The following is a 25,797-nucleotide window of genomic DNA, read 5'->3' as shown; positions in this document are numbered from 1 at the left end:
GTGCAACGTGGTGTTAGTGATGCGAAGAACAGATGACGCGAGATGCAGTGATATTTCCAATGCACACTTGCATATACAGGTGGAGGAAAACTTGTTTCGAATTTCGTGAGGATTGTGACGTCATGTCGCATGTTTTCGCGCCACGATAGCGACTTTGAGATAGTCTGCAATTCACCTGGATTTCAAATTCGTTCTCAACGCATAGAGAACACCAGTGAAAGTTTAAGGTACGTTTTGCTCGGTGCAGTTAATTATTAGCGGATGAATCGCATGAAACCTATAGTCATATTTAGGTAAACACGTTAGGTTCGGTAAAAATTTTCAGCCTCGTAATTAGTGCTATAGGCAATCGTTTGACGACCATCATTGAGCCATGAACAATCATCGATGATTGATAATCGCACCGAGTAAATACCTTAAGACAGATGTGGCCTGTGTTCATTGTAGGCTACCCTGTTCATTTTAATCAGACGGATTCAATATAAAGAGACAGTAAGAAGTAATGAAATACTGCTATGCTGTATATGATAATTACTAACCGTCAGTAATATTATTGGACCATACAGTATATCCTCCAGATTAAGATAAACAGTGGTAGATTTTTTTTCCTCAAGGCGCATGAATGACGTACGGTATATATATATATATATATATATATATATATATATATATATATATATATATATATATATATATATATATATATATATATATATATATATGTATGTATTGAAATGTTAACACTCCCCCTTAAAATATCTGGACACTAGATAGGTAGGTTGTTTTTATACTATTCTTTGGTTAATCACTCTTATTTGATTTTTGTTTACATATTTTATTATTAGTTTTACCTGACTAATGCCCACTCAATCTAGAGGACTGTGTAGTCATTGATTTATTTCATCCACATGTTTATGTATCAACTTATATTTTTTCATTCGTTTTGCTTCATAATTCCACATTATTTATTTCACTTTTTCTATACGTCATTTAGTATTGCAAGATCTTGATAATATTTCTACCGGAAAGGTGCTTATAAGATAGTGCTTAGATTTTTATTTGATTGTTTTGTTTCCCCTAAAACATGGAGAAGCCTGACAACGTAAAGTACAAATTAATTATTTAGAATATGGCGTCAACTAGGTCAAATAGTATCAGTGAATTTCTGTGTTGATAGTCTTTAGAGAAATTATATCTTCCAAGCAGGCTTGTTGAACCTTGCCAGTGGAAAAAAAAAAATGAGCTGTGAAAATTTGAGGCACTTTGGTGACACCTCTTTGGACCAGAGGCACGCCTTATCGTTTCATTATTGTAAAATAATCTCCACTCAATATTAAAGTCTTCAAAGGTGAAGAGAGAGAGAAGTAGGTTAGGTAACTTAACGAACAGAAGATAAGAAGTGAATTAACATTCTGTGACACGTGGCAACAGGTGGGATGGGGTATAGGTAATCATTGTTACAATTCTAAAAAGTCGTATTCATTTTAAAAAGCACATAGATGGGAAATAGGAGAGAGAGAAGGGGGGGGGGGCGTACTAAGGTTGATCATGCACGGCGTATACCACACCCTGAACGGGTGCACAGCCCATAGGCAGTTCCATGTCCCTTACCTCTACATTTTAAGGCCGACATGCAGAAATTGAAATTGTCGGCCTTGATGGCTTAGAATTAAAGTGCATTGTGGTTGTTAAAATGTATCTCTAGTCAGAAGATTTTATTTTCTTAGAGAGGTCACATGTCTAGAAGTACTTTATCCTGTTTCCTGATTTTGAACAGAACTGATAGGTATGTCGTGTTCAATGATATAGAATACATGTATCACGATATTTTTTTCCGATACATCTTTTACATATTTGTCACACGAGTTTGTCGTTTAGTCTACGAGTTGAAGCTTAAATCAGCTGATGAGAATCATGTGATTTTTTTAAGCTTTACCCACAATTTGTTACTATGTTATTGAAATAAACACCAAATGTGATTCAATAATATTCCTCTCCATGTTATTGAATCATGCTATATCAAAAGTACCTTTGAAACCACATGAATATGAGTATGGGATTTTACAAATTGGATAATTTCATTATTCAAAAAGTTGTCGATGGTAGACTTTTAACCTGGCCGCCTGTGTTGAGCAGCTCACAATGGACCTTACCATGTTCCTTTTATTCTCTTTGTGTGTGTATATATATTGTCCTTGTTTCTCTGTATGTATTGTACCTCTGAAGATGTCTTGAGTAGACGAAAACATTCGGTCACCAATATTTTCATTTTCCCATTGTTTTTGCACACACACACACACACACACACACACACACATATATATATATATATATATATATATATATATATATATATATATAAACATATATATATATATATATATTGCAGAAACCACAGGGAAATTAAAGTCGGAATACTGAACGTTTTCGTCTATTACGACATCCTCAGAGTACAAGAAAGAAAAAATAGAACACAATATTTATACAGAAGTAAGAAAACTAGTAGAGGCTATAGCCACATAAAACCTTCGGACATTATACATACAACACATTCAATTACACATGGAAATGTTAATGTTAATAAAAAAAATACATACACATTCATGTACATATGGAAATAAGAATGGTAGTAGTAACAAGAAGAAAAAAATCAAAAGAACAAAAACCATGTTTTCAAAAACAGTACCATCAAAGAACTCCTTATTAAAAATTCCCCTTGTAATAATGTAGGATGTGTGTATAGTATTCCCTGTAAAAACTTTAGCTCCTGTTATATTGGCCAAACAGGTAAAGAATTAAATATTAGGATGAAACAACACAAGTACAGTATAAGGACGGGCCAAATGTCCAGTGGGGTTTTTGTCTAGAGACACAACATTGACTGGGACGACGTTAAGAAAATTGTTGATTGTAATTCAGCTTTAGATAGGAACATCATTGAATCCTGTTTCATAAAGAACAATTTTGATAATAATATTAACTTGAGTTTAAGTTTATTGAAACTAGACAATTTTATAATTAATAGGATAGTAAAACAGTACCAAATTTCCTAATGGTACCAAATGTCCTGTGGACCTTTCGGCCACAAGTTTTTGTACTTTTGTATTTTTGTTTGTTTTACTATTACCATTATTATTTCCATATGTATATGAATGTGTATGTATTTTTTCATTTACTGTTACCATTAATATTTCTATGTGTATATGAGTGTGTATGTATGTATAACGTCCGAAGGTTTTATGTGGCATAACCTTTCCAGTTTTCGTATTTCTGTTAAATATTATGTTCTGTTTTTTTGTTGTTGTTGTTTTTTTGTACAATTTGATAATAATATTAACTTGTGTTTTGGTTTAACTAAACAATTTATAATCATAGGATAGTAAAGCAGTACCTAGTTTCCTAATTGTACCAAATGTCCTATGGACCTTTCGGCCACATGGTTTTTGTTCTTTTGATTTTTTTTTCTTGTTACTATTACCATTCTTATTTCCATGTGTATATGAATGTGTATGTATTTTTTATTAACATTAACATTTCCATGTGTAATTGAATGTGTTGTATGTATAATGTCCGAAGGTTTTATGTGGCTATAACCTCTCCCAGTTTTCTTACTTCTGTATAAATATTGTGTTCTATTTTTTTCTTTCTTGTACTCTGAGGATGTCGTAATAGACGAAAACGTTCAGTATTCCGACTTTAATTTCCCTGTGGTTTCTGCAATATCTTTTCGTCACGCGTTATTGTGATTATTTTTGCAATATATATATATATATATATATATATATATATATATATAATATGTGTGTGTGTGTATATATGTGTGTGTGTATGTATGTATGTGTATGCATATATACAATTCTGGTTGAAATATTTAGCATACCCAGCGTTAGAGATTTCGATGGCTTCAAACTTCGTTGCCATTTTCTTGGCTAGAAGTAGAAGGAAAAAATACATTACCAAATTATTCCATGTTGGGTTATAGTTTGATTATAAGGGTGTTCGCTGGCCGAGCGGGTTAGAGCGTCGCTACTTGCGGCGGAGGTCGAGGTGACGACAGTTCGAATCCTGCCGCGTGCGAGTTGGACCACGGGCGTGGTTCATTAAGTTCTACGTTACAAAGCCCTTTGGGGGCACATTTCTAACCTCTTGGTGGGGGACAGTTCGTGACCTTAAACCGAATCAATCACAACTACAAACTTTACGACGTTTCACCTGCAGTACTAGGCATCTAGAATAATTGAAAATGGTCCAGTACGAGATTAACATATTCTGGTTTGGACATAAACTTCACATTCTCTGGGATTCGGGGAAACTAATTATGGCCCTCACGAGTGATATATGTGGAAAGCGTTAAAGTGTTCTAAGTTCCCACACATGTTTTGGATAATATTAAGTGCCACGCGGTAATTTCGGATTTATCCAGCCACCAGGCAGTCAGCTTTCGCGTGCAGTTAATTGGCATAATTGCGCTTACGTTACGTTATTTCTATTTAAGGTTTACTTCAAGGTCTATACACCAGGTCTAACCATTTGAGCCGTTCTGCGCAGCTTCTGACGTCATCTGGCTGCTTCCATTTTCACTTTGTGAAACAATGAAGAAAACTGAAACCCTAAGGAAGACATGAATTATTATATCCCCCCCCCCTCTTATATATCTCTCTCTCTAGCTCATTGCTATTATTAGTGTGTGTGTGTGTGTGTGTTTATATACTTGTATTTTACGGGAAGGGGAGATATCATCGTGTGCTTATATGTGTACACGTTCACATGTGTGTGTGTGTGTATTTATATACTTGTATTTTACGGGAAGGGGAGATATCGTCGTGTGTGCTTATATGTGTACACGTTCACATGTGTGTGTGTGTATGTGTATTTATATACTTGTATTTTACGGGAAGTTGAGATATCGTCGTGTGTGCTTATATGTGTACACGTTCACATATGTGTGTGTGTGTGTGTTTATATACTTGTATTTTACGGGAAGGGGAGATATCGTCGTATATGCTTATATGTGTACACGTTCACGTGTGTGTGTGATTCACCTTGGTCTTTTGGATCACGTGTTGGACTCGTGATCGACAGCTATTTCTCTCCCGGAAGAGAGCTCAGAGCTCGTATGTCCGATCTATGAATTTACACGCACACACATCACCAATTCCCCGCCCACGAGTTGGGCAGCGATACTTAAAAAATTTCAATGCTGGGTTGAATTCGAACCAGGTACCGCCGTTACTTCCATAGAATAAGTCTGAGTCTCTACTAACCGCGCCACCGAATCGTCTATGCACGTTGCTGTGTGTGTGTATTTATATACTTGTATTTTACGGGAAGGGGATATCGTGTGTGCTTATATGAGTACACGTTCACATGTGTGTGTGTGTGTTTATATACTTGTATTTTACGGGAAGGGGAGATATCGTCGTGTGTGCTTATATGTGTACACGTTCACATGTGTGTATTTGCAGGGAAACGATGAAAATTAACATTTGGCTTAATCTTTGGTTTGAGTCACAACCCTTAATGGCACAATAAGCCATATTGTCAAGATCTATATATACCGGTATATATAGATCTTCATTGTCAGAATATAACTAATGCGTGGAGCGGTGCGAGCGGAGGCAACAACATACCCACACAACGAACCAGCTACAAGTAACAGCGATGGGACGCGCGAACCCCACTTTGAGCAGCCAGGTGACGTCACGGGCCCGCTGCGCCAACACCCTCGAAATTCGGTCGGAAGTGGTTAGACCTGGTATATATAGATCTTGGTTTACTTTACAAGTGTGATTTTTTTTAAATTACGCAATTCCGCAGCCCCACAGCTGGGCCCAACAACCGAACCGGGTCTATCCCCACCGCTTCATTCACATGTAGAGACTCCCCATTCATCCACTTGAGAAATCTACATAACAAACAAGAAATCCCTTCGAGTAGCGTCAATTCAGTGTGTCCCCACATCTCCCTACTAACCCCCGCCACGAAGTCAAAGTAACCACCATCAGTTTCACTAGGCGGAAGAAGGATATAAACAGATATTAGTAACTTGGTTCTAGTTTATATATAGATGGCTAGGAATAGAACATGAGAGAAAACATAAGGATATCATGATATAGAATACCATATCCCCAGTGAAGAACGTATGGTCCGAGAAGAATCAACAGAACCAATGAGAGATCAATGTATAGTAGAACAAATATCAATCCTGTCTCAAGGTAAGGATGACGTAATGGTCTCTCAACCGTAGTTAAGCTAACTATATCGTGAACCGTGACGTCGGAGAGTGTTCTTATCAGTGGATTGGCCATTCTTTTATCAAGGTTATCGTTCTTGACGCGCCAGCTGTAAGTCCATAGCAGAACAAGAATTTCGCCTGTATCCAGAAACCCGAACCAGTCTCGCTTTAAAATTCAATAGGCGTTTCATTCGGGAGAAAGTTTAACCTTTCACAGAGAAATCTCCTGCGGCCGAATGAAAATATTTGGCAACAGGGAAATATAATCCAAGCTCACTGCGTGATAAGATATCACATGATACTCATACTCCTTGAACTCTATATCATATTTTACGGGTATGTTATAAACAATTACAGATGATAAAGCAAATTTACAGGAGACTTGTCAGTCCATAACGAGGTCGGTGTAAAAGAAAAAATATTTTTATATCATCATCCAAGTGAATTTTGAGATTTCGAACTTTATTACATGTATTGGTATTTGAGAACAAATGAAAAACCTGCAAAGCAGTCTGGCCTCGAGTTTAACTTAATCTAGAAGTCTGGACGAACCAAAATCGTTCAATACAGAAGGGAGAGCGCTCCGTTGACTAGAACAGACTATTAGTATTAGTTAAAACAAAATTATGATAATAGTAATGATAATAGATAAATATATAAATAAAAAGTACAAAATGCTTTCCCGGGTGAATAGTCATCGAGGGTGTTGACATAATGTGGAGATAGCTGTCAAACTAGCCACTTTTGCCCTGTGTGCACGGAGAGCCCGAACTTCAATTAATACATTGATATCCTCCAGAGTGTACGTTGGTGGCATAACCGGAAGCATGCTAGTCTCGCACTCAACTGTGTGTTCGAGTCCCGCACTCATCCGATTCCAAGAAGTAACTGTTACCTGTCCGAACAGTCCAAGCGCATAGGGCTTCGGACGGAGCTGCTGGGAGACTCCTGGTGTAGGCATCCCATCTTTTGCTACAACATTATGTTTAAATCACGGCAAGGAATCCTCTGGAGATATCGGGTTTCCTTTACCTCAATAAAATCGCCTGGCGACATGAGATTATCGTACCCCACGGCATAGCTATTTCTACACCGTGGACCACTTCATGCATATATGATTATGTCAGGCGCCAGCTGGTTTTATCCAGTTTAAAGAAATTCAATTGAAGATGGTATTTATCACCATGTTAATAAGAACGGAACATCCTGGCTAATAATCCCACAATAAAATCCGTAAAGGGACACCAAAGAATTACCTCCAGAGTTGAATAAAATTGCCTGGCGGCATACGTGATAAAGGGATGAAAATATCGCAAGATTTGCCACATCTTGAATGTTTGGATGAGTCCAACTTTTTCTGAGTGTTTGCTTGTACGGTCACGTGACGGACCTCTCTTGCGTGGAGTTTGTTTACCTTTGCCAAACAACCTGCGGAAGAAGACGCACGCGCAGCAAACGTTGTTTGGCCCTGTCTCACGTTTGCCTACGTGTATTTATTTACCTAGTTGTATTATACGGGAAGAGAGCTATGCTCGTGGTAACCCGTCTTTGTATGTATCTCTCAGCATCAAGTTTTTTCTTAAAATCTTGAATAGTGTTTGCACACAATGTTCCAAGTATCTATCACTCTGTGTGGGAAGCTGTTCCTTTTCAGATCTCTTCTGTAACTATCCTTTTTTAGTTTCTTTTCGTGTCCTCTTGTTTTACCATTATCCCATATTAACAAGTCATTCTTATCTAAGACTTCCATTCATTTCATTATTCTATAGATAGTAAGTCTCCTCTTTCCCTTCTTTGTTCCAAAGTTGGTAATTCTAGTTTAGACAGTCTTTGCTCATATGTCAGTTCGGAAAGAATTGGTGCTAGTTTTGTTGTTGCTCTTTGTATTCTTTCTAATTTCTTTATATTCTTTTTGGTACTGGGTGTCCATAGTGTTGCTGCGTACTCAAGTTTTGGTCTTATTAGTGTAGTTAGATTTTTTTTTATCATTTCCTCGTCCAAATAAGCAAACGCCACTTTAATTGAACTCAATAAACTGTAGGTTTCTCCTAATATTTTATCAATATGCTTATCCGGTGTCATGTCCTTGCTTTCTCCGAGTTTACTTTTTTCACCTCTTCTTCACCAATTTTGTAATCTTTCGATATTCTGTTTTTACTCTTTCCAAATTCCATTATACTACATTTCTTTATGTTGAATTTTACTTCCCACTTTTGAGTCCAATTCCAGATCTTGTCCAAATCTTGTTGCAATGAGTTGCAGTTTTCCTCCGTTTTTACCTTCTTTAGTATCTTTGCATCATCTGCAAAGAAATTCATATAACACTCGACACCTTCATCCATGTCATTAATGTATGTGGCAAACATGATCGGGGCCAGTACTGATCCCTGTGGGACACCGCTTATCACTTCTTCCCAGTTTGTGAATTTATCTCTAATTACTACTCTTATTTTCCTCCCAATCAGGAAGCCTTTCATCCATAATTTTCCTCTGATACCACCTATTGACTCAACCTTCCTTATTAGTTTTTTATGTGGTACTTTATCAAATGTCTTTTTGTGTTCATGTGTTTCCATTAAAAGTAAACTATTTCAAAACGGGTTATAGGACCGACTCTTACTATATAAACGTCCAAAATCTATGTACTACATTAGTTCAAGGTCAGACATTAGTTTCTTCTTACCTTGGAGTGTGTGTGTTGTGTATACGCGAGTTTGTGTTCGCGGGCAGATTTCCTCAGAGGTTATATGTTATGGGTTTTGTGTCGAAAGTAAATATTTAATCATACATCAATTAAACGTGAGCGTGCACACACACACAAACACACACACACACACACAATAAAGATGGTAGGAAATAATCTGGGGATAAGATCCACCAATAACCTTGACTGAATTGAAAGAACGATGTATGCACCGTAATAGCTTTCAGCGTAAATATGACAAAGATAACACATACCAAAGAAGTACATAACCATACCTGTCAAGTCATGCGTTTTTTGCGAAGTCTTGCGTAATTTCCATATATCTCAAGTCTTACGGAGTAAATTGAAAATCTTACGCTTTTTCTTTGCATGCGATGGGTTTTTAATGTTTTTTAACAATTTGAAATCGGTTCCCAATGTCAAATGTTAAATTACATGACACAATATGAACACCAGGTGTTCATACTGTGTCATGTGTTTACGTTGTGTTTTGAAACAAATAGATAATGAATGAAAAAAAAATTATGGTTTAATTGCTGTTTTATACACAAACTTATGGTCTCCGAAATCTTACGGCAAGACCGGTAGCTTGACAGGTATGCATAACTCGGACTGAAATGTGCATCACTGACAGACCCCACGCCTGAGATGGGACTTGAAAAAAAATCTAATAAAACATTACAATAGCAAAAATCCCAAAATTACAATGGCAGCAATTATAGAATAATGAATGAAGTAGATTACAAAGATTGCAAGGTAGCTACCAAAAAAAAAAAAAAATCGCCAAGAGAGCGGGTGATATGATCCATCAGAAACAGCAACGCTGCTGAATCATGGGCGATATCAACAGGAATGTGGAAAATATTTATCATGTATAATCTGAAAAATAAGTCATGTAAAATGGCAGTACAAACACAAATGGCAACATTCGCTGCATGTAGCATATGTCGGTTTACATCACAAATCCCTCTGCTTGACCAGCTTGTTATAGGGTGGCTAAATAAAAGTATAATAATCACAACATAATTATATCAATAACAATGTGATAAAGCACGACAATAACAAATGCGCGCGCACAATAAGGAGGCGCAGTAACAACTGGACGCCAACCGTTGGCTTCGCGCGAAACGTAGAGTTCGTTTGGTTCTCCTTACAAAATTGTTAATAATACAATAACAATGACAATGATAAAATTAATATACAACAAAATATATGATAATTATGTAATGGGGAAAACACAAGCACAATTGAACAATTTGCAAGTATAATACACAACAATAACTGTACGGTGCTACAACGCAGTATATCTAATATACACAGTGGTACGATACCATCACAAGCTCCCTCTCTCTTCATAATAAAAAAATTCCAAATGCCGATATAATGGATATCTCCTCTAGGTATGTCTAATTTCTTGGTTATTACTTTTCTGTATATAGTAATGCGCAGAAACAGTTATTGTCTTGCAAGTTTATGGTTTTTTGTACTCGAACTTTACATTTGTGATATAGCAATGCAAGTTTGCAACATTGTCTTGTAATTTCCCATGCAGTCCAGTCCAGATGCCATCTACGTGATTAAGTATGGAATGCACGTATCGAGACGTATGACTTTGGTAGTTCATCAAGGAAGGGCCGGGGTCCTTTGGAAATGAATTCAATTCTTGCCTGCATTCGATTACGATTTGGGTTGATAAAGATGCAGAAATTATAAGAAAAATATTTATTCAATGCTGTTGTCATTGTTGTTATAATTATTATTGATATTTTTATTTCATATCGCAGAGTAAAGAAGGAACTCAAGTCATTTCATTATTATTATTGTTATTATTATTATTATTATTAATATTATTATTATTATCATTATTCCAAATAATGGAAAAGGCTTATGACAGGGTAGACAGGAAGGCACTGTGGAAGGTATTGCAGATATATGGACAGGAGGAAAGCAGTTAAGAGCAGTCAAGAATTTTTACGAGAGCAGTAGAGCCTGTGTTAGAATTAGAAATGGAGAGTGGTACGAGGTAAAGGTGGGACTTCGCCAGGGGTGTGTTATGTCGTCTTGGCTGTTCAATTTATACATGATTGGGGTGATGCGAGACGTAAACGCAAGGGTAATAGACAGGGATTCGAGATGGTCACAGAAAATGGAGAAAAATGGGAGATAGGTCAGTTGTTTGCTGATGACACTGCGCTTATGGCAGGCTCAGAGGAGGGAGAAAGCTAATGACAGTTTGGGAAGGTGTGCGAAAGAAGGTAGTTGAAGAAAAATGTGGGTAACAGTAAGGTGATGAGATGTACAAAGGGAAAATGTGGCAGCAAATTGGAAGTGAGTATCAAGGGAGAGAGGAGGAAGTGGATAGTTTTAGATACTTGGGTGCGAATGTGGCGGGAAACGGAGGAGTGGTGGAGGTAGAATATAGATTGAGAGAGGCAAGTAAATGCCTTGGGGGATTAAAAAGTGTAGTAAGAAATAGACATTTGATAATGGATGCAAAGAGGAGATTGCATAAAGGAGTGATTGTGCCGACAGCACTGTACGGGACAGAAACATGAAACATAAGAGGGAAGATTTTAAATATATTTGAGATGAAATGCCTGAGAAGAATGGTAGGGTTTACTAAAGCGTGAGAAACGAGGAGGTGAGGAGGAGAGCGGGGATGAAAAAGACGTTGGGAGATAGGGTTGATGACAGAGTACTCGGATGGTTTGGAGACCTTGAAAGAACGAGTGAAGAAATATTAGTAAAAGAGGTGTGGAAGGAATGAACATGAAGGAGCGACCAAGGATGAGATGGGTGGACGGGATTTAAAGGGCGTTGGGAAAGAGGGGAATGTCTAATGAGGAAGGGAGAAGACAGAAGATACGGATGAATGGAGAATGGTTGTATATGGATGATGCTGTGGTGCCTGAAAGGGAGAGGTGGGGATGGGGGTGAGGGAGTATGAATGATGTTTTGACTCAGCCCGAAGGGGTTTCTCCCCGTCTCCACTTTTTCTGAATGAGAGGTGGGGGTGTCCTCGATTAAATGAAGCGGCCTTGCCGTGGATGTGCTGTGTCTTGCTACACTGCTTCTGACCTAGGGCAGTGGGCGAGAGGCATGGATGACCCGTCATCCAGGAGGAGCCAAGATAAGAGGGAGGGTGGTGAATGGGAGTGAAGTATGTGGGGATGGAATGGGTGGGAGTGGATTTTATGCCTTTGTTTTTGGCTACCCCCTTGTAAAGGGGGAAAACGTTGTTATATATATATGTATAAATCATTATTTAATTCGTCCACTAGCATTCCTAGTGTAGTTCCTTATGCTCTTGTCATCCTATATTATGTTTGCTGTTCCCTCTTTCTTTGTAATTTACACTGAAGATGTAAAGCGCTCTGCTCCGTTTGTTTATTTTCTTAAGTGGTTACCTTGCATATATATATATATATATATATATATATATATATATATACATAGATATATATATATATATATATATATGTGTGTGTGTGTGTGTGTGTGTGTATACACACATATATATATATATATATATATATATATATATTTATATGTAATATAACACGATAAAACTGTGGGAATGAATAAAAAATAGGGGTAGAAACAGGAATTTTATATATTTCGACTGTCGGCTGCAGTCCTCAACAGTGTTTTTGTGTGGTTTGCAAATCATATAATTCGCTCCAGTGATATATATATACACACACACACACACACACACATATATATATATATATATATATATATATATATATATATATATATATATGCAAGCAATCACATCACCGTGATACAAAAATGCAAAATAACCACAGGAGAAAGGAAACTTGTAGACAGTAAGTAATTTCGTATATTACATCTTCAGACTAAATGACAGAGATACAGAGTAGGGTTTAAATATAAGTATCAGGTGGCAACCATAGGGGGGAAGGGGGGAGACAATACAATGTGAGGAGGGGGGATGACCTTACCCCTATCGACCTGACCAACACATAAGGGTCAATCTGGCGGAAAGATATCGGTGACCATTTGGGTTATCAATTTATCACATTTAAAATGACCATAGCTTAAGTTTATATTTTTGTCAAACGTGCCTAATATTAAGCAAGATTCTATTATATTTCTTTCTTGCAAGCTTTTTCCTTTAGCTAAAATTATTGCCTTAGACCAATCAATATGATGGTTGTATAATGATTTATGTTGGAATAACGCATTGTTTTCCTGGGCAGATCTCACACTATATTTATGTTGGGAAATCCTTGTTTCCAAGTTTTTCCCAGTTTGTCCAATATAAAATTTATTACAATCTTGGCAAGGAATTTTATAGACCACACTGTTGTTGTTAGGAGGGTTGTTCTTAATTAAAGTTTTCTTAATGGTGTGGTCATATTTAAAGACTACTTTGATATCCAATTTTTTGAGTAGGTTAACAATACTAAGAAAATTTTCATGAAAAGGAAGGACAAGTGTATTTAGTTGTTTATGGTTTCTTAGTTCTTGATTGCAAGCTTTGTGAAAGCGTTTCTTGGCGGTGTTGTGACATTGATTAAGAATATGAATAGGATATTTTAACTTTTCCCCAATATTCCGGATAGTTCTAAATTCATCATCAATAGATTCAGGATCTGAAATCCTGTAAGCTCTCAAGTACATGGAAATAAAAACTGATCTTTTTACATTGATGTGGTGATTGAAATAAAAATGAATATAGGAAAGAATATTGGTAGGTTTTCTATAGACTTAAATTTCAGAATACCATTATCTCTAATTATTTGAACATCTAAAAAGGGCAAACTGTTGTTATTTTCTATGTCAAGAGTGAAGTTAATGGAGGGTACCAGTGAATTTAGATTAACAAGGAAATCATCAATGGAATGGTTATTAGGCCAGAAACACAAAACATCGTCTGCATATCTGAACCAAATAACTTTTTCATCTTTAATAGTTGGTAATAAATATTTTTCAAAATATTCCATGTAGATGTTAGCTAAAACCGGTGAAAGAGGATTTCCCATAGATATAATATATATATATATATATATATATATATATATATATATATATATATATATATATATATATATATATATGTAAAGACAGACAAATATGGAGGTGAGGTGGCAAAATGAAACGTTAAGGCTAGAGTATGGAGCTTTATTCAGAACCAGACGTTTCGACCTCTTGGGCCTTCCTCAGTGGACTGAATACATGGTGATCTGACGACCCTGCGTGACCTCACCCCGGTCACGTTGTCCCCCCACACTCGCCGACCGCCAGTTGTGCGGACGTTTGAGCCCAGGACATAAACCCCTTACGAGAATTTGTGGTTTTCTCGGTAGCAATGTGTGCCGCCTCCAAAGCTTTCCTTTTCTTTTTTCCCATTTTCCTATGTAGAACGTGGGCTTCCGGGAAAAAAGAAAAGGAAAGCTTTGGAGGCGGCACACATTGCTACCCATTTTCCTATGTAGAACGTGGGCTTCCTTCCAGTTTGGCAAATGATTTTCTTCATCGATATGAACTACTAGGGCATTTGATGTTCTGTGATGTTTCACATCCCTCTTGTGTTCTTCTAATCTTTTGTCCATGCCGCGTCCTGTCTCACCGATATAAACTTTCTCACAACCTGTACAAGGAATTCTGTAAACAACACTTTTATTTTCTTGCAAAATTTCCGTATTTCTGGTAAACTCACCAATTCTCTTCCCCGCTGATGTTACTAAATTTATTCTGGTGTTCTTTAAAAAAAAATACTAATTAATGGTGCGTATCTAGAGTTAGGAACTGAAATAAATATTTTGTCCTTGCTGGTGCTGTTATCTGTAGCTGTTGTGCTCCTTTTCATAATTTTGATAGCTTTGTGTTTTAATTTGATAAGAAAACCCAAAGGATATGCTAATCTTGGAAGGTTTTAAAGATATGGTTAAGCTCATCCTGTACTCTAGCCTTAACGTTTCATTTTGCCACCTCACCTCCATATATATATATATATATATACATATATATATATATATATATATATATATATATATATATATATATATATATATATTACTGGAGCGAAATTAGTAGATTATTGGCAAACCACACAAAAACACTGTTGAGGACTGCAGCCGACACTCGCAATATATAAAATTTCTGTTTCTTCCCTTATTTTTTATTCATTCCCACAGTTTTATCGTGTTATATTACACACACACACACTGCTTCTGACCCAGGGCAGTGGACAAGGTGCAGGGATGACCCGTCATCTAGGAGGTGCTAAGATGGGAGGGAGGGTGGAGGGGTATGGAGTGTTTTCGGGGATGGAATGGGTGGGAATAATTTTATGCCTTTTCCTTTTTGGCTACCTCCCTAGTAAGGGGGAAGAAGCCTTGGTATATGTATGTATGTGTATATATATATATATATATATATATATATATATATATATATATATATATATATATGAATGTATGTATTATCGGTATAATCAAGTATATTATGTTGGTTGTAAATACAATTTGCAATCAGACCTGCCAACATGGTCGATACTGCATATGCAAGCTGCCTCCAAAATGTGCTGTCATTTCCAAGAGCATTTGAAAGATAACGCCTGGGAGGGGCCGGGTGTACAGGTTTCCGTCTTTTATCAGAGCAGCCAACATGTAAAGAAACATGAAAACCATTATAAGTAATAATAATTATGATGATAATAATGATAATAATAATAATAATAAATTCTCCAAATGTTACTTTTTATTGTGCATAAGATTGGGGTAAAAATTGGAAAATGTGTCTTATAATTGTCGGGTTCAGTTGGCAAGCCTGGATCATGACGTAATGTCGTTATCTTCCATCAAACCTTCGAGAATGACTTACGGGCCCGTTTTGTAACAGAATCTGTTTTCCTTACGTAATAATGATCTGTAAACAATTGCCTCCTTTGTAATCTCGCCTCAATACTACAGAATCATTATGAACAAAGGCTGTGCGTGTGTCGGGGGAGAGGGGTGGTGAATTATTTTCGTATCTCGACCCCACTACCCCCATCACCAGGAAGTGGGAAAAGAACACATAGCATGAAGCAGATTCACTACCGTCTCGCTTACAATGAATAAAATCGCTTGGCGGCAATCTGAACCGATGCAAAAGGTGCTACTCTTTGGAAAGAAACCACGCTTATTTGGTTTTCAGCCAATCACAATCCTTTTCGTCTAGTACGCCACACTCAGCAGCGATTCTGATTGGCTGGGGGGAAGAAAAAAGGTGTGGCTACATTTGTCTGAGATGCTGAGCATTTCATAGATTTTGTTGTCAGACAAAAAAAAATGGTGATCCTCCTTTCAAATTTTCAAATGTGGGCGGGAAGAAAGTTCTTATTATTACTTTTCATTAGAAGCTAGGGTCCATCATTTGATGACAATCCACAGCATTCACCTCAAAAATACCCTTGCAATAGAAAATTAAGGGGGAACTGAAGTTCCTATTTGATTGTGCATGGAATTACAAGGATCGAGGACTAAAATCAAGGTTTGAAACGTAATATTATTTCAAGATTGCATGCTAATTACTAGTGAAATAATATTGACAAATCAGAAATACCATGAATTTCAAAGTTGCCGTTAGGTAAATGGAGTTCCAACAAAGTTTCTGCAGTGACCCTAATAAGACTGCTATAACCCATTCAACTCCGATGACAAGATGTCTTGTCATTTGGTCAAATAAAACAAAAAATCATAATAAAACAACAAAATGTTTGATGATCAAACAGCACCAGAAAAATATGACGTCGTCAGTCCTCCTCGAGGAGGAGGACTGATGACGTCATATTTTTCTGGTGCTGTTTGATCATCAAACATTTTGTTGTTTTATTATGATTTTTTGTTTTATTTGACCAAATGACAAGACATCTTGTCATCGGAGTTGAATGGGTTAAATTCACAACTTGAGATCTACAAAAATTTTCAAGACACCTGTCATCATATTATTGTTGTTGTTGTTGCGTTTAGAGCACCCGGACTTTGCCACACCAATTGATTAAGTGGCAAATACATATCATTAAAAAATAAAAACAAATTTGGTCGGGCGTATTTCTATAAGCAGGCGAGGACGATCACAATTTTTCCTCTCTCTCTTCTATGGCCTCATATCGTGTGGCTTTCGCTAAAATAAGGTATTCAAAGTATGTCGATGCTTCAACTCAATGTAATCATCTAACGATATCCATTGTAAAACCTCTTAAGTTTTTTCCGTTACACATTATTTTACTCTACATGTTTTTCGCCATTGAATTTGATTTGTCTATATTTTTTCGTGCATATTTACATAGCTATTTTCTTGTTCACTTATTACTTTAATTTTTATGTCATGTTCTATTTTCGGTGATCATGACTGTGAATAGGATTTGAGGCTTCTAAGGCCTCAATTTGTTGATTAGTGATGTGGGGAGTGGTTGGTCGTAATTAGTGACGTCACCACTGCATTGTATGCTTGTTCTCTCCATTGTTGTCCTTAACAATCGTTCGCGTCGTACTTTAACGTTATTGTTATTATCATCATCATCACTATTATCCTGTTGGCGTTACCTTTGTCTAGTGAGGTGCTTTCCCATCCATGACAAAAACATTACGCTACAGTTTTGCTGTATCATTATTATTATTATTTATTCATTTATTATAATTTCATTTTATGTATTTGTTTATATTATTTGTTTGTTATTTTCCCCGTTTCTTAAGGACACTTTGTTTTCAAGTTTTTTTACTACTTCTTTTAACGTTATCAGTGTATTTGTTGATATTTGCAGAAGCTGACAGCAATTGCCGTACAATGAGTACATAAACTTTTTTCTCTTGTCTCAGATTTTTTTTTTTTTTCAAAATCTATGTTCAAATGTTCAAGGCACTCCGTCACCAGTTGACGGCGAACTAGAGTAGAATTGTTGCTCTTGTTATCATAATTACAGTAAAAACAGATAAAGAAGCATAGGAATTAACAAATAGGACAGAGACCGAAAGTGTATTGAAGGGTGGAGATGTACAGACGGGGTTCTATGAGCATAACTACAGGCTGTGCGCTCCATCGGGTCCGCTCAAGGCGTGGCATACGTCATGATTTACTTCTAGCCATGGTGTCAGATCGACATTAGAACATGCCTCTTTCTCTTTCTTATTCCCCATGTATGTGCCATTTGATTTTTCTTTATATTCTGTTAATAATAAAAGAAACTTTACAGTACAATGAGTATCACTTTTTATGATTATAAGAACAAATTTAATAAATTCTATGACACGTACCAGTAGCGCCTTTTCCCCATGTTGCTACGCCGAGGAGGTGTCACAGGAGAGATTGATGGGATGGGATGGACAATAATAATAATCGTTGTTATAATCCTAAAAAGTGATACTCCTTCTCCTATACAGCTTCCTTTACTATATACAGGAAATAAAAAGGACAATTTCAAATAGTACATAGATGGGAAATAGGAGAAGCATATACTAAGGTTGATTATATTAGGGATGGAAGAGAAGTATAATAAAAATAGGACTACAAGAATGAAGAAGGAAAAGGAAGAAAATAAATAAGATATTAGAAGTAGTTCAAGAAGATGAACCAGAAATAGGGAAAGAAATAGAAGAAGTGTATAGATTAGGGAAATACAATACAAATACGACTAGACCAATTAAGGTTGAATTTAGGTCACAAACGACAGCAGAGAATATCTTAGTAAAAACAGGGAAACTAGCAAACAGTGAAAATATAAACATGTATGGATAAAAAGAGAAATGAATAAAGAAAGAGAGGATGAGAAAACAAAAAGACTAAAAGCTAAGGGAAAAAACGAGAAAACAACAGAGTCAGAAAAAGATAAATTCTATTGGAGAGTAGTGAATATGAAAGTGAGGAAATGGTTCATAGCAGAGGAAAACAGAAGGGAAACTGAAAACACAATGGAAGTAGCAGAAATTTAAAAATGTCTTACACAAATATAGATGGCTTAATAACAGGCTTGAACGAACTGAATGATTATCTGAAGGAGAAAGAACCGGACATAATGGGAATTGTAGAGACAAAATTGAAAGGTCCACTACCACCCAACAGTGTAAGACATGGTGCATATAATTATTGGATTAGAAACAGGTAAAACAAGGAGGTGGAGTTATGTTCCTGACTAAGAAGGATATAAATGTGAGGAATGTCACATATGGAAAGAATAGAGTAGAGATGATTACAATGGAGCAGGAAGTTTGTAGTAAATTATGTGCCTCCTAAAACGGCTTCATGGGAAGAAAAAGAACACAAAAATATGTTAGAAGACACAAGGATAACACTAAATAAGATAATGGAAGATGGAGGAAGAATAGTTATAATGGGTGACTTTAATGGGAGTAAGTATCACAATTTATCCCGGTAGATGGCTCCACTGCACTGTCAGTCGTAGTAAACACACAATGGCGTCCTATGAAAATTGGACAGTTCAGCGTATAAAAGTTGAATTGGCAACAAGAGAAGCACTTGTCTCAGGGAGGAAAGAGAATTTGATAGAAAGGTAAGATATCGTACTTACTTTCAACACGATTTCAAGTAACAATAGTCCCTTGTTATTGTGTAGATATCCATTTTATTGGTCGGAGTGTTCACCTTAACGTCTAAGCAAACAAATCTTGTACTCTAATACCACGGTCTGCCATAATACTGTCCCCAGATTCAAACATATGTCCTTGTATTAAACAAGATCTTTCGATTATCTGTCTGTCAGATGCGCTGCCACCGTAGCTATCACTCAAATAAGATATTAGTCCACCTGAAGTGCAGCCGATCATTGTCTTCAATGTGTTGCGATTTTTATAAGTCGAAAAAGTTGCACTTTGTGAATTAACATTACTGGGTTTTTGAATCGGCACCTCTGTTGCATCCAAAATTACTCTTGTTGATGGAAATTGTTTTTTGAAGTTCAGTGGCATTAAGTCCTGCACTGTGTTTCTGGCCAAAAATTGATTTCTTGGAGTTGGAAGAACATAAAATTAATCCATACATTCACAACTTTTGACGCATAAGTTTGACTGATTCTGAACAAAATAGATAATTCAATATCATCTTTGGCCTGTCTCAACTTGATTATAGTTAAAAACAACTGATCTTCCGCTAATAATAAATCATAGTCCATTACATGAATATTATTGACAGCTGGACCAAGCACAGAGAATATTAAGGAAAACTGTGCAAAGTCATTAAATCCTGTATAATACTGAATGGCCTTATTGTCATTTTTAAACCAGAAGATAGAGAATCTAGTATTCATAGAATTTATTATTTCACACTGGATACCGTGGTCCTGGACAGATTTCTCTCCGTCAGCGTCACTTTGTAGAATCTCATTTTCCCTTTCAGCTGACACTACCTCTTCGTTGCCAACATCTTGAATATCTGGTTAATTTTGAAATAAACGTCTCCTCTTAGCTACCCTTTCTGCTCTTTCTGCATTTAGTGTTGAGGTGAATGTGGATGGTGTTGTATTAAAATAAAAAATAGATGGAACCGCACCAGGTTTCAGCCTCTTACGAGAACCTGAAATTAAAGCAAAGAAAAATGTAGTTCTTTGTTTATCTTAGGAAGCAATAGAGTAAGGTTAGGGTAAGTGGTAAGGTCAGGGTTTGAGTTTGGGAGTCACAAAAGAACTTTGAAAAAAACGTAGCTTTATTAATTTTATACGTGACATCACAATGAAAGAATGATAAAAAAAACTACATAACTGTAGACATATCCTAATTTAAATAGTAAATCTTTAAAGTAATAATTACCTTCCTGAGAATATATACAATGACAGGTCCATGGGTTAAAGAATAATGGCTGCTCCCCATAACAAAAGTCTTACTACTACACACACTTGACATGATGACACAGCATGGGGAACGGGTTGTCTTGCTGAATTGTTAAAAAAGAATAGTGCCTGTTATTTTTCTTTATATATAGATGACAACAAAGTTGAATATCACTTACCTAAAAGACCAGCAGGCATGTAGTCATCTGCTGTAAAATGTTTTTCACAGACAACACTGTATTTCCTTGGAATCCATGGCTTATTTGTACCTGGTTCAAGGCGTTTTATCGCTATTCTCCACTTCATATTCATCTTCTCATCTGACGGAAACTTGTGTCCACCCTTATGTGCTGAACACAGTGGAACAGAGCAATGATGCGGCATTTTAAAGTTAGTTTTATCACGTTTGGAAACAAGACTGTAAAGCAAGAAGTGAGCTTCACGACTCCTCACACAGTGCTGCCATCTGGTGAGGTAATGTGTGCTTACCCCCATTGTAAAGAAATCTGCTGGGAAGAGAGGACAATGAAGGGTGGAGACGACCTATGGGGAAATATACTACTTGATATGATTATAGAATATTCAAGGACGCAATGGATACAAGAGAATACAAGGTATAGAAATGAGGAAGAACCATCGAGACTGGACCTAATAATCACATCAGAACCCGAAATAATGGACAAGATTGAATATAAGACACCAATAAGTAAAGATGACCACATATTGGTTGAACTGGAACTAAAAGAGGAAAAAATACAGAAAAAAAAATGAACAATATAGAAAGGGAAGATTGATGCATGAAAAAACAAAATATGATAAAATAAGATAATTCTTTCAAAAAGCTGACTAGGAAAGGATACACAAGAAGGGAGCAACAGTAGAAGAGAAATGGAATATATTGACAAAAATTTATAAAGGAGTGGAAAAGTATGTTCCAAGACAAAATCAAGAAAAAGATTATGTAAAGTGCTGGTACAACAAAAGATGTAGGGAGTTAAAAGACAAAAGGGATATAGCTTGGATAAAATGGAAAAATACAAAAGACCTGAAAAATGAAAAATATATACTAGTTATAGAAATCAATATGTACAAGAGTGTAGAGATGAAAAGAGAAAATACGAAAAAGATGTCATAGAAAAATGTAATGATCACCCAAAACTATTTTACATATTTGTAAACAACAAACTGAAAAACAAACAAGATTTAGAGAAACAACAAGGAGGAATTGAATACACAGAGGAAATAGAAATGGCAGAAATTATGAACGAGCATTTTAAATCGGTGTTTACAAGGGAGAACATACAACCTAGAGATATAGAATGGGAGGAGAAAGTCCCCCCCTATGAAAGAGATAGAAGTATCAAGGAATGAAATAATGAAACACTTGAGTAATCTCGATATCAGAAAATCGCATGGACCAGATGAAATGGCAAATTGGACTTTGAGAGAATGCAGGAATGAACCAACAGACAAAATACATAGTCTAATAAGCAGTTCATTGAAAGAAGGAAAAGTTCCAGAAGATTGGAAAAGAGCAAATATAGTACCTATATATAAAGGGGGAAACAATGAAAACCCTACTAACTATAGACCGATCTCTCTTACAAGTACGATAGCTAAAATTTGTGAAAGAATTATCAAAATTAGATGGGTAAAGCATTTGGAAAAAAACAACGTACTAAATCCAAGGCAATTTGGATTTAGACAAGGACGATCATGTGTCACAAACTTAATGTGTTTCTATTCAAGGCTAATAGATGTAATACAAGAAAGAGATGGATGGGCTGATTGTGCATTTCTAGACCTGAAAAAAATCTTTTGATAAGGTGCCGCATAAGAAGTTGCTTAAGAAATTAGAAATTGCAGGAGGAATACAGGACAAACTGCCGAAGTGGATGGAAGACTTCTTGCATGAAAGAAAAATGAGAGTAGTGATAAGAGACAAACACTCTAATTGGGATGAAGTGATAAGTGGTGTTCCACAAGGAACAGTTCTGGCCTCAATAATGTTTGCTATATATATTAATGATATGGATAAAGGAATTGAAAGTCATATGAGCTTCTTTGCGGATGATGCAAAATTGTTAAAGAAAAGTGAACACTGAAGAAGATTGTGAGTCGCTACAGAGTGATCTCAATAAAGTATGGGAATGGAGTAGGAAGTGGGAGATGGAATTCAATATTAAGAAGTGTAGTATAATGAAATTTGGAAAAAGCAAAAAAAGAATAGTGGGATCATATTATGAATAATATGTCCCCTGAGAAACATATAAACAAAAATTTTGGATAAACTTATAATTTAATAAAAACAATCAAAGTGGCATTTACATACCTGGACGAAGAAATGGTGAAGAAGATACTAGTCACTTTGATAAAACCAAGATTGGAATATGCAGCGACGACGTGGTCACCAAGTACAAAAAAAAATGTATAACAAAACTTGAAAGAATACAAAGAGCAATTACAAAATTGGCACCAACACTCTTAGAACTATCATATGAAGAGAGACTAGCAAAACTTGAGCTACAGACATTGTGTAAAGAAGAGAGAGAGGAGACTTGATAACTATAGAATCATGAAAGGCATAGAAACTATTGATAGAGAGGATCTAATAAAATGGGATAGTATAAATACAAGAGGACACGGAAAGAAAATCAGGAAAGACAGTTATAGAAGAGACCTGAAAAAGAACAGCTTCCCTCACAGAGTAATAGACATTTGGAACAAGTTAGATGAGAAAGTGGTGTGTGCAAAAAAAATACAAGAATTTAAAAACAGTCTAGATAAAATGAGATATGAAGACGGGACATCACGAGCATAGCTCCCCTTCCCGTAAAATACAACTAGGTCAATACACACACACACTATCCCCTTGCTCACAAGAGGTCAATGGGACAGTAATTACTATGTGTACCTGTTTGTTGTGCTGTAATGTACAGGAAGCTAAGCTTGTGGGATCTTATATTCATTTGCAATGGTTAACTTTAGTCCTATATTCGTTTATATTGTTTGAATGAATTGTTTCTTCTTCCATGCTCTTCCATGTATCAGTACATCTTTATGGAAAACTGTATTTCGTAATATCCCTCAAGCACTTTTTCTTTTTTCAGTTTCTTCCCATGCCCTCTGGTTCTTTGATGGTACAGTAAGAAGTCTTCTTTGTCGAAATGTCCAGTTTATCCATACATCTGAATGAGTGTATATGTATTTGCTCTTGTGTGCATGTATGTTTTTATGTGAGGGAAGGTTTCAGGGAAATCAAATTACTATAATTTTGACTTAAAGATTAAAATTGGCAACATTACTGGTTCTGGTGTGAAACGTCTAATTTGGAAGATATGAATATCTATAATTAGTAAATTGAATCCTAGTGAAACGCATATATCTGACACAAGTGAACAGTGAGGTGGCAGACAGGTGGCCTGTATTAATGACGTGGCAGTTTTTTACAGTTTGGTGAGAGACAGAGACAGACAAAGAAAATAAGAGATGTTGCTTATGGTCACCTGTTCAAGTGTCATTCTTTCGGAATGATGGAATTGACGGGCCTTGGAGAGACAAATTTACCAGATGTCCATCACTCAGAGCCCTTCATGGAAGTAAACGTTGTTGGCCTTACCAAACACACATGGACTCGTGAAGCTTTGATCACTTTGGTGCAGAAGGATATCAGTGGTACCAGATGTAGGTGAACATGGAATAAACATCGTACAAAAATCAGAAGTGATTAGGGCATGTGGTCACTTGCTAAAGTAGTATGGATTTATATAACATGGAGGGTAACTTCTACTGTACAAATCACAACAAAGTTGAAGTTTGATGAAGATTTGTGTAGAAGTGGAGATTGGGCTTGTAGAAACCATTTCAACTTGCTCGTGGATAGAGTTCATATTCATCTGGGTGAAATTGTATGGGATTAATGTATACACACATGCACAAACAGAAGCACCTGGACATACACGCACACATGTACACACATGCACGCACACACACACACACATATGCATACACACACACACACACAAACGTACACACATGCACGCACACACACACACACACACTTTCAAATTATGGTAGCTGTCTACCAACACCACGAATATATAAGAGACTTGAAGAGGAGGTTGATACAACCTCCCCCTTCTGTTAATCTCTTCATGGCTCTTTTTTTATATATAATTCGCGATTACACTTTTTGCTCATTTTTCCCTGATAATAAAATCCAATTCCTGTGAACAAAATCTTGTTGCATACAAATGTACTACTCCCTGCGTAATCTCGCATCAAGGATACCCCGAAGATACAAAGCAACGTAAGGGATCCACAAAACTTGAAAGGTTGAGAAAAACGTATTCTAGAACACCATAGGGTGCCCCTCGCCATCGTGCACACGATGTGATAAACTTTACTGTTTTCTTCTGGTCAACGTGTGGAGATTTTATTGAGTTAACGTAAAAACCCAGATTTTTTTTAACCTAGCTTGTCTGAGTATCGAAGAGAGAGAAAGAGAGAGAGAGAGGGACCATTACTGTTACTATTACCCCCTTGTTACCCTGACATCACATCCGGATCACTCATAGACCAAAGAATCGCCTTCCGGTCCCTTCCTAGCCTTTCGTTCCTTTCTTCTGAACCCTCCACCCCCACCCCCATAGAGGCCAGTGTTGTTGTTGTTGTTGTTGTTGTTGTTGTTGTTGTTGTTGTTGTTGTACCGTCGGATCTGCCCGGGGGCTTGCTTAAGCCCCAATAACACCAAGCATAGGCTACCTGTTTCCGACCACCACCTTCGACGATGTCACTTTTGTTTCTCTCATGGTTAGCGCCAGGTGGCTGTTTCATATTCATCCTCATGACGGGGGAGATTCATTCTAATTGCTGCATTGTCTTGAATTCTTTTTATAAACAGAGGAACAGCACAAATCAGCCTGGTCGCCGGTGGTCGGGAACAGGTTGTAAGATTGGTGGGACTGCTAGGCCGTTAGGTTGAATGCATACCCGACCCGAGTGGGCTCAGGGAGAGCCGTCGGCTGGTCTATTCCTGATCACGTGCGTGGTTGGTCGCGGTGG

General features: G+C 36.7%; 1 protein-coding gene across 1 annotated transcript; it reads right to left on the bottom strand.

The window, feature by feature from the left end:
* Positions 1-19,596: 19,596 nt before the first annotated feature.
* LOC143025430 (THAP domain-containing protein 2-like) lies at positions 19,597-23,681 on the bottom strand. Its single transcript, XM_076185092.1, has 2 exons — positions 20,913-23,681; positions 19,597-20,480 (listed from the first exon to the last, which is right to left on the bottom strand). Exons 1-2 carry the CDS (start codon positions 21,226-21,228, stop codon positions 20,344-20,346), a joined length of 453 nt encoding a protein of 150 aa, XP_076041207.1. The 5' UTR covers positions 21,229-23,681; the 3' UTR covers positions 19,597-20,343.
* Between the last annotated feature and the right edge of the window lie 2,116 nt (positions 23,682-25,797).

The sequence above is a fragment of the Oratosquilla oratoria genome, chromosome 5 (genome assembly GCF_046742065.1).
Source record: "Oratosquilla oratoria isolate Oo_2021 chromosome 5, ASM4674206v1, whole genome shotgun sequence".
NCBI lineage: Eukaryota > Metazoa > Arthropoda > Malacostraca > Stomatopoda > Squillidae > Oratosquilla > Oratosquilla oratoria.
This window is presented reverse-complemented; position numbering and strand designations above follow the sequence as displayed.